General features: G+C 54.6%; 1 protein-coding gene across 1 annotated transcript; it reads left to right on the forward strand.

The window, feature by feature from the left end:
• Positions 1-1302: 1302 nt before the first annotated feature.
• LOC133358290 (replication protein A 14 kDa subunit-like) lies at positions 1303-9574 on the forward strand. The gene is made up of 4 exons (XM_061576527.1): positions 1303-1543; positions 2952-3026; positions 4275-4383; positions 6052-9574. Exons 1-4 carry the CDS (start codon positions 1448-1450, stop codon positions 6129-6131), a joined length of 360 nt encoding a protein of 119 aa, XP_061432511.1. The 5' UTR covers positions 1303-1447; the 3' UTR covers positions 6132-9574.
• Positions 9575-9837: the final 263 nt, after the last annotated feature.

Consider the following 9837-nt stretch of genomic DNA (forward strand, 5'->3'; position numbering starts at 1 on the left):
CCCCACCCCCCCCAAAAAAACCATGCTTCAAATGGCTTTAAACTATTGTCATTGTAGTGCGTATTTAATGTGGCGCTGCACTCTGATGTTGTAGGAGAAATCATTTATTAAAAAGTTTATTTAATTAAGTAGAACGTGTTGTCTATATTTATTACTGGCAGGAACCACCTGGTTCCACCAGCCCACAGGGGATTTTGCGTCCGTCCGACCGTCGTGCATCAACAAATGGGAGAGGGGAGGGTGGGGAGGGGCTGGGTGGGGGGTGGGAGGGGCTGGGTGGGGAGGGGTGGGGAGGGGCTGGGTGGGTGGGGGGGGGTGGGAGGGGCTGGGTGGGGAGGGGCTGGGTGGGGGGTGGGAGGGGCTGGGTGGGGAGGGGCTGGGTGGGGGGTGGGAGGGGCTGGGTGGGGAGGGGCTGGGTGGGGGGTGGGAGGGGCTGGGTGGGGGGGGGGTGGGGAGGGGCTGGGTGGGGGGTGGGAGGGGCTGGGTGGGGAGGGGCTGGGTGGGGGGTGGGAGGGGCTGGGTGGGGAGGGGCTGGGTGGGGGGTGGGAGGGGCTGGGTGGGGAGGGGCTGGGTGGGGGGTGGGAGGGGCTGGGTGGGGAGGGGCTGGGTGGGGGGTGGGTGGGGGCTGGGTGGGGAGGGGCTGCGTGGAGAGTGGCTGGTCACCCCGTGGTGCCCTTATAAAACTCAACGTTTTAACCTACTCACGCCGGCTTGTGCCCGCCTCACAGTCGGGCATATTTGCGGAATACACCACGCCGCCGTTGACCCTGCAGGCCATTGACCGAGCAACCACGACGTTCTACCAGCACCCACCGCAGGAGGAGGAGGAATGTGTTTGTAGTGAACGCCGAGTTAATGTTGTGAGTTTTTTTCAATGTCCCCTTTCGTGGTGCCAGTGAAGAAGCGGAGGTTGACATCCGTCCGCATTCACCACAATGCTAAAACACAAAACTGCCCGCATTATTTATGCGCCGCGAAGGAGAAGGGGCCGTTTTCCCGAAACGTCGACATTACATTGGGGTTTTTCCCCCTTCTCCCCTGAGGCGAACTTATTGAGTTTCTAACCATTTGAACAATATGCGGCTGGAGGTTAAACCTCTGATCTGGCAACATAGCTGGATGTATTTAAAACATTTTTTTAAACGTTCTCCACATTCTAACAATAACATTACTTCTATACGTTGGCTTATTCCCTTTACCAAACTAATTTTAGTCAACAATATTTATCGCGTATAATGTTATTTTTTTAATATATAGCCGTGACGTCACGTCCTGCTTCCTCTGCAGCGCGGATTCTGGGATTTGGGGGTTGGCGACTTTCCCGCCAAAATTCTCCCTCCGCGTCGTCGTCCGGGCCGCATTCTCACCTCGGGGCTTCGTGTTGAGTTTGTGAGGAGAAGTCGAGAACATTTTATAAAGTTGTTGATTCTTTGACGAGTGACGAGCCATGGACGCGACCAGTGGGATGCGAGCGCGCGTGAACACCAGCACGCTGTCCCAGTACGTGGGCAAGGTGGGGCAATTCCTCGGGAAAGTGGAGCAGGTGGGGTGGACACGCGGGCCTCGCTCGCTCACTCATCCCACTACCACTCACTCACCACCCCCGCCACTCACCCACTCACTACTCACTACTCACTCACCCAACTCACCCACTCGCTACTCACCCAACTCTCACCCACTCGCCACCCACTACTCACCCAACCCACTCACCCACTACTTCACCACCCAACCCACCCACTCACCCAACCCACCCACTCGCCACTCACCCAACTCACCCACCCACAACTCACCCAACCCACCCACCCCACTACTCACCCAACCCCACCCCACTCGCCACTCACCCAACTCCACCCACCCACAACTCACCCAACCCACCCACCCACTACTCACCCAACCCACCCACTCGCCACTCACCCCAACTCACCCACCCACAACTCACCCAACCCCACCCACTCGCCACTCACCCAACCCACTACTCACCCCAACCCACCCACCCACTACTCACCCAACCCACTCACTCGCCACTCACCCAACCCACCCACCACTACTCACCCCACTCGCCACTCACCCACTCACCCAACCCACTCACCCACTACTCACCCAACCCACCAACTCACCCAACCCACCAACTCACCCAACCCACCCACTCGCCACTCACCCAACCTCATCCACCCACTACTCACCCACTCGCCACTCACCCAACTCATCCACCCACTACTCACCCAACCCACCCACTCGCCACTCACCACCACCCACAACTCACCCACTCGCCACTCGCCCAACTCACCCCAACTAACGCACTCACCCCACTCACCCACCCACAACTCACCCAACCCACCCACCCCACTACTCACCCAACCCACTCACTCACCCAACTCACCCACTCGCTACTCACCCAACTCACCCACTCGCCACCCACTACTCACCCAACCCACTCACCCACTACTCACCCAACCCACCCACTCACCCACTCACCCAACCCACCCACTCGCCACTCACCCACTTGCCACCCACCACTCACCCAACTCACCCACCCACAACTCACCCAACCCACCCACCCACTACTCACCCAACCCCACCCACTCGCCACTCACCCAACTCACCCACCCACAACTCACCCAACCCACCCACCACTCGCCCAATCCACTCGTACTCACGCCACATTCACACCTCTCTCGCTGTCCGCACTCACACCCCACGCTCACACCTCACATTCACCCGAGCACATGAACACTGCGCACACACACACCTCACATTTACCCGAGCACATGAACACTGCGCACACGCACACCTCCTCACTCACACTCCACATGCACACTCCACACTCGCGTTTGCCATTTGTATCACGAGATAAGATGTCACGTTAAGAAGACAAGATGGGTGAACGTGAAGCGACAGTGGTGACTGCCTGCCCTGTGACTGACCCTCCCCTTGGCCTCTCCTTCCCCAAGGTTCACCAGTCCGGTTCGAGCTTCACAATGAGCGACGGAGATGGCCAGAACATCACCGTGGAGATGCAGGCACCGGTGCGGAGAGAGGCGGCACGGGTTCTATGAGATGTTAACTACCTCGCCTGGTATACAGGAGGTCGTGGTGCGATCCCGACCCTGACGCCTGCTGCTGTATATTTGGAGTTTGCGTGTCTCTCTCTCGCATCATTATCACGGTGGCTAGAAGATGTTAACTACCTCGCCTGGTGTACAGGAGGTTGTGAGTTCGATCCCAACCCTGACGCCTGCTGTATATTTGGAGTTTGCATGTCTCTCTCTCTCCCCGTGGTCGCGTATTTTCTTCGGGTCCTCCGGTTTTCCCATCCACATTGAAAAACGTGCGTTTTAGAGTATTTGGCTGCTGTACATTTCCACGCGATAAGCAACTAAGTTGAGCTAACGTTTGTGGCCATGTCGCTTCTGAAAAAGAACTGTATAGCTCAGAGGACCTTACCTGGTAAAATATAAATAGTAGTACTTTGTTACGGTGGGGTGGGGGGATTCAGTGAGAGGATGACAGGTGGACATCTGTGAAAAAGAGATTTATAGCTCATCGGATTCCTCCAGTATTCTGATTCTGTCCATCAACCGATAGCACCCGGGTCTGTCCCGTGACCTGCCAGCGGTCGTTCAACACTTCACGTGGCGTTAAAGTGCACCTAGCCTGGCACAAGCAGTGTGGTAATGTCACCACCACTTGTACGTGGCCAACCGCACTGATCGGAGGAGCAGGGGAAAGACAACAAACTGAACATAAAAAGCAGTTCTAAAGTGATGAGTTTTCAATTTAGATTATTTAAAATAGCAGCGGCTTCCTAATATCGGAAGGAAGAGCTGGAAAAACGCATCTGAACGCGCGCGTGCGATGCGGTGTCCCACTTTGTTCGCTGGCCAGCCAAAACCGCTACGGGGATGACCGAAGTTTGTGTTATGCCCCCCCCACACACCATCGCGCGATTGTGTGAGGAGGGGGGGGGGACAATTGGCCCTGTGAACCGAGGTCCACTTGTCACCGTGTGACAAAGCTCAGAGCAAGCGCCATTCGCTGCTTCTTGCAGGTGCTCGTGGTCCGAACGCGGCAGGCCGTCCCGGTTAATGCTGCGGGCGTGTACGCACCACGGACGTGAAAGATCGCGTGACCTCATTCGAATTGACCAGGCCGCCCATTGTGTTGCGGCGGCGTAGCCCGTCAGAAGAATTACCCTCCGAATGTTTTAATTGGGATATCACACACACGGCAAACATTGCTCATTGCGTGCGTGCGTGGGCGTGTTCGTTCCGCAGCTGGACGAATTGCTGAGTGGGGTGGTGGACGTGGCGGCTCGCGTCACCCACAAGGGCTCGCTGCAATGCCTGAGCTACGAGCGCATCCGGGAGGACAAGGTGCCCTTCGGTGAGACCCCCACCGCACCGCCACCACTCCGCATACGCACAGCTCCACCAACCGCACCCCCACTCATCCCCCACCCACTGCCACCGGACCCCCACTGCATCACCCACCGCATCACCCACTGCATCACCCACTGCATCACCCACTGCATCACCCACTGCATCACCCACTGCATCACCCACTGCATCACCCACTGCATCACCCACCCACACCCCCACTGCATCACCCACTGCATCACCCACCACACCCCCACTGCATCACCCACTGCATCACCCACCGCTCTGCCACCGCACCCCCACTGCATCACCCACTGCATCACCCACTGCATCACCCACTGCATCACCCACTGCATCACCCACTGCATCACCCACTGCATCACCCACTGCATATCACCCACCGCTCTGCCACCGCATCACCCACTGCATCACCCACTGCATCACCCACTGCATCACCCACTGCATCACCCACTGCATCACCCACTGCATCATCCACTGCATCACCCACCACACCCCCACTGCATCACCCACTGCATCACCCACCGCTCTGCCACCGCACCCCCACTGCATCACCCACTGCATCACCCATTGCATCACCCACTGCATCATCCACTGCATCACCCACTGCATCACCCACTGCATCACCCACTGCATCACCCACCGCTCTGCCACCGCACCCCCACTGCATCACCCACTGCATCACCCACTGCATCACCCACTGCATCACCCACCACTCTGCCACCGCACCCCCACTGCATCACCCACTGCATCACCCACTGCATCACCCACTGTATCACCCACCGCTCTGCCACCGCACCCCCACTGCATCACCCACTGCATCACCCACTGCATCACCCACTGCATCACCCACTGCATCACCCACCGCTCTGCCACCGCACCCCCACTGCATCACCCACTGCATCACCCACTGCATCACCCACTGCATCACCCACTGCATCACCCACTGCATCACCCACTGCATCACCCACTGCATCACCCACCACACCTCCACCGCTCTGCCACTGCACCCCCCACCACACTGCCGCCGCACCTCCACTGCGCCTTCACCACACCCCCACCGCACACCGTGCAGTTGCCAGCACGTACTCGCGGAGCAGAGACTTGGGAGGCAGGGTCGGTGGTGAGACGCCACGGGGCAGTCCTGCAAAGCAGCTTGGAGAGATCCGTGTGTGGGTTAGACCCGAGAGACGGAAGGAGAAACGCATGCATTCGAGTAAATACAACGGTGATTGACACCATTCTAACTACTCGGAAGAGTGAGCGGGCGGGCATGGGCAGAACACGTCACGGCCAAAAGGTATGAAGGCCGATGGTCAAATGTAATAACGGGAGTGCCAGCCAAGGAATGGAATGTGTCCAAGAGGACATCAACCGAGGAGATTGAGCGACGAATCGGTGTAGGTGCTTCATCACTGCATCGCGCGCTTTCAGATGCGCTTCTGTGGCCGTCTGGAATGCTCTTCTGGGGGGGTGCTGGCTCAACACGGGCGCCCCCCCCCCCCCGTCACGGCTCGCTGTGCAATGGAAACTAGCCGCCATCATTGGGTCGTACCTCCCCTCACCGCTGACCCCCGCCCCCACGCAAGATGCCTTGCGCCGTAACGACCGTGGTTTCCTCTTCTCCCTTTCGCGTTTCTCTCCTGTCTCGTCGCAGACCTCAACCTGTACAACGAGGCCATCAAGATTAGCCAGGACTTCTCCCAGTTCTACCTGCCGGAGCAACTGAACATGTGATGACCTCTGTCGTTCGAGCCCCCCGTCGACCGGTCAACCCCAAACCAGCACACGGTGGAGTGGCGGAGTTGGGGGGGGGTCTTAACTCACAGCGGACGGAGCGGGTTCACCCGCCTCGGCAGTTCCACGAATTGTCGCGATCCCATTCCAGAGTCGCGGTGAGCACGGTTGGCTACGTACGGTGGCGAAAGAGGTTTCACCGTGCGCTCGTGCATGGTTCGATTCGGGTGAAATGGCGCCTCTAGTGGCTGCAAGGGGTCTTCTTCTCGTCGTACAGCTGTTGTGGATGCAGCAGAACAACGACGCCTCCGACAATCTCACATTCAGGTGGTCAGGTTGGCCACAAGGGTGATGCAAACTCAAGAACACACAACGCATACGGGTCGAAAAGCATCGATTTTCACACGTGCTCGATTCTTCTCGCGTATCGGTGAGCTTAATCATATTTCGACGTTAATCGTTACTTCGTACCACCACCCAATAAAGTACCCACGGCGGTGGGATTTACGTATATTGAGACTTGTACCCCTTCCTCCACCGGCACATCTTGAGCCGTGCCGGCACTGGGCCAGCACGGCACGGGTAGTTTTCCCTGTTGCCGAGCCGGAACCGAAGCCGCCCTTAACGCTGGCTTCACGGGACAAATCCGCGCTAGGAGCGGGGCCTCGTGACGTGCGCACGATGCGTGTTTTCGCGTCGCCTGCGTCGTTTGCAACCGCGCGTCTTACGGTCATGAGTCGCGTAACGTCAGCGGCACGGCTCTACTTGTGCAGTGGAAAATAAACCCGGATTTCCTGACCTGTGCAGTGCTAACCCGGCATGGCCCCAGCACAGCTCAGATGTGCAAATGGAAAAGAGGTATTGGCTTGGTTATAAATTTAAACTAAACTATTTTAATTTTACCAGGTAAGGGCCACTGAGCTACATACAGTGAAACCTTGGATTGCGAGCATAATTCGTTCTGGAAACGTGTTTTATAATCCAAAACACTCATATCAAAGCATTAGTATATCAGTTGTGATCACGTGACGCTCGGCAGACAGCGTATACACGCACTGCTCGTATTGCAAGACCTCGCTCGTTTTTAAAAATAATATTTACTTAAAAATGTGCTCGTCTTGCAAAACACTCGCAGACCAAGTTACTCGCAACCCAAGCTTTTACTGGAGCTCTTTCAAAAGCGACCTGGCTATCTCAACTAATAGCTCAACGAAGTGGCTCATCATCCACGCGACCACGGAGAGAGAGAGAGATGTGCAAACTCCACATATACAGCAGCAAGTGTCGGGGTCAGGATCGAACCCACGACCGCCTGCATACCAGGCGATGGAGTTAAGAGTCATAGCGGAGAGGTGACTCGCCTGACTCGTGTTCTCGATTGGTGGTTCAAATCCTGATCTGCTCCGCGATATATTTGTACATCACAAACAGCGTAATCCATTGCTGCTTATTGTGCTCTCTTAATTTATAATTGCGTGACGTTGACCTTCTTTCACACCGTACGTAGCCAACCGCGCTAATTTAATTCGTGTCTTTCTAAATGTAAAATAAGAAATTGCAGTTTTTGTCAATCCGCCGCTGAATGAAGGCATCCGCCGCACACCGTATCAGTTGTGGGGGTTGCTTGACCATACTTCACCACGCTGGTCAGTGTGGTTCGATGAAGTGGATGCGGGTTGTATGGGGCTCCTTCAGATATCGCTCGCCGCTGCTGTTAGCAATGACCGGGAATCGAGCTCAAGTTTGTCAGGGATCGTAGTGTGGCCGCGTTCACTACTGCACCACCCTGCATTTCTAATTTTGTAGCATCGTAAATTACCACCAATGGAAGTTAAGTGCCAATGCATACAGAAGCACAACCGGTCCACACCCTGTTGGCTTTCCAGAACACCTTTACTCAGCAGCATTTGCCTAAGCAAGCAGACTCTGGACCGGTTTCAACTTCTTGAGTCTCGTCAGCAGAGCGAGGCTTGTGAACACAAATGCTGCCGGGTTGCCCGTCGTCATTGGCAGGAGCACCCCAACAAAGCCACAGCGTGCATCGTTTGTACATAACGGATGGGGAATGCGGTTGTGAATTAAAGTCAATTTGGGGAAGGACGTGTGTTAACATTAAGGCCATCACTGCGGCCCAAATATGTGGGGGTTTGTTTTGGCCATGGGTCAGGAACCCACAGCTCCTTGAGGAATCTCTTCGTTGGCGTTATTCACATGCATTTTGAAATAAAACATTTTTGTTTCCGAAATGTCTTGGCCAGGAGTCGGCAAACCTTGCAGGCTGTTGTATCGGTGCCGCATGTGGCTCTTTGAGGACCGCTACGTGACGTTATTCACGTGCATTGCGCCTCTTGAAATACATTTTTTGTTGTTACCGAATTAGAAAAAAAAAACGGCTGCTCCTGTTATTTTTGTTGCTGACCCCACCACGCCCGGTCTTGGCTGTGTGAATTGAAAAAGTAAGCGCTCTTGACATTGAATTTGAAACGTAAGCGTTGTGACCGCGTAGCTTTTGGCCGCGGTTGTTCAGGCTCAATTTTGTTTTCGCATTGCCGCTCGGCCGAAGGCGTCGAGGTTCGGTGTGTAGCCACAGCTTCTAGATTTGAAGCTTTCGTGACTACAAGGATTCATACTCTTTGGTTTTTTCGGTAAAGTCACGTAGGTAAAAAAATAAAATTAAAATTCATAGAAGTAATAATAGAAATAAAATAATAAAAATCACGACGTTTCGAAGGCAACACAAGTCTCCGTCATCAGGTGGGACCGTCACAGCCAGATTTACTGTATCAAGTGATACCGTCACAGCTAGATTTACTGTATCAAGTGATACAGTAAATCGAGCTGTGACGGTCCCACCTGATGACGGAGACTTGTGTTGCCTCCGAAACGTCGTGATTTTTATTATTTTCTATTTATAAAAAATGTTTAAAAAATTACCTACGTGGCTTTACCGAAAAAACCTAAGAATATCCACAGCTTGTGTTGCGGAGGTTATAAGCTAAACTAAACTATTTTAAAAACCGCATTTTATTTGACCAGGTAAAGCCCACTGAGCTTTTAGCGGTTATTCAGAAGCAGCTTCTCATCACGTGGACACTTACAGCAGCCACATAATCTAAACGCACCTTTCTAAATGTGGAGGGAAAAAACGGAGGACCCGGAGGAAAGTTAATGCAACCACAGAGATAACAATCGAACTCCCAAATATACAGCAGCAGGCGTCAGGGTCAGGACCGAACCCACGACCTCCCGCATACCAGGCGAGGGCGACAACATCCCGCCACCTCGGCATTTCCCCACCGAGCAATCGCAGTTAAATAGCCGCTTGAAGTGTTCACTTTGTGTTGATTCCATTGTTGTTTTCCTTGCTTGTTGAAGTATAGAGTGTCCGTGTTGTCATTTCCTTGAACCCTTCAAGTGAATTAAAATGAATTTTGCCTTCTGTGGAGCCGTTGTGGTCGTCTGATGCTTGTTGTTCAACGTGGAGGAGGATCTTGGGCTCCCGGTGGGTGTGACTGAGATGAGCGGGCGAGTTGCAAAGCGAGCGGCCAAATTAGACTCGACGACGTTCCCGCTTGAAGCGACGTCGCTCATCATCGGGGCAAGGTGCAGACATTCCGTTATGATAACGCCACAGAAATAATGGCAGCTCGCGATGCGGGCAGTCTTCACTCAACTGTTGAGAGAGACTGTTCCTCCCGAACAGCAG

This window comes from Lethenteron reissneri, chromosome 61 (assembly GCF_015708825.2).
Source record: "Lethenteron reissneri isolate LAM-NWPU_2019-01 chromosome 61, ASM1570882v1, whole genome shotgun sequence".
NCBI lineage: Eukaryota > Metazoa > Chordata > Hyperoartia > Petromyzontiformes > Petromyzontidae > Lethenteron > Lethenteron reissneri.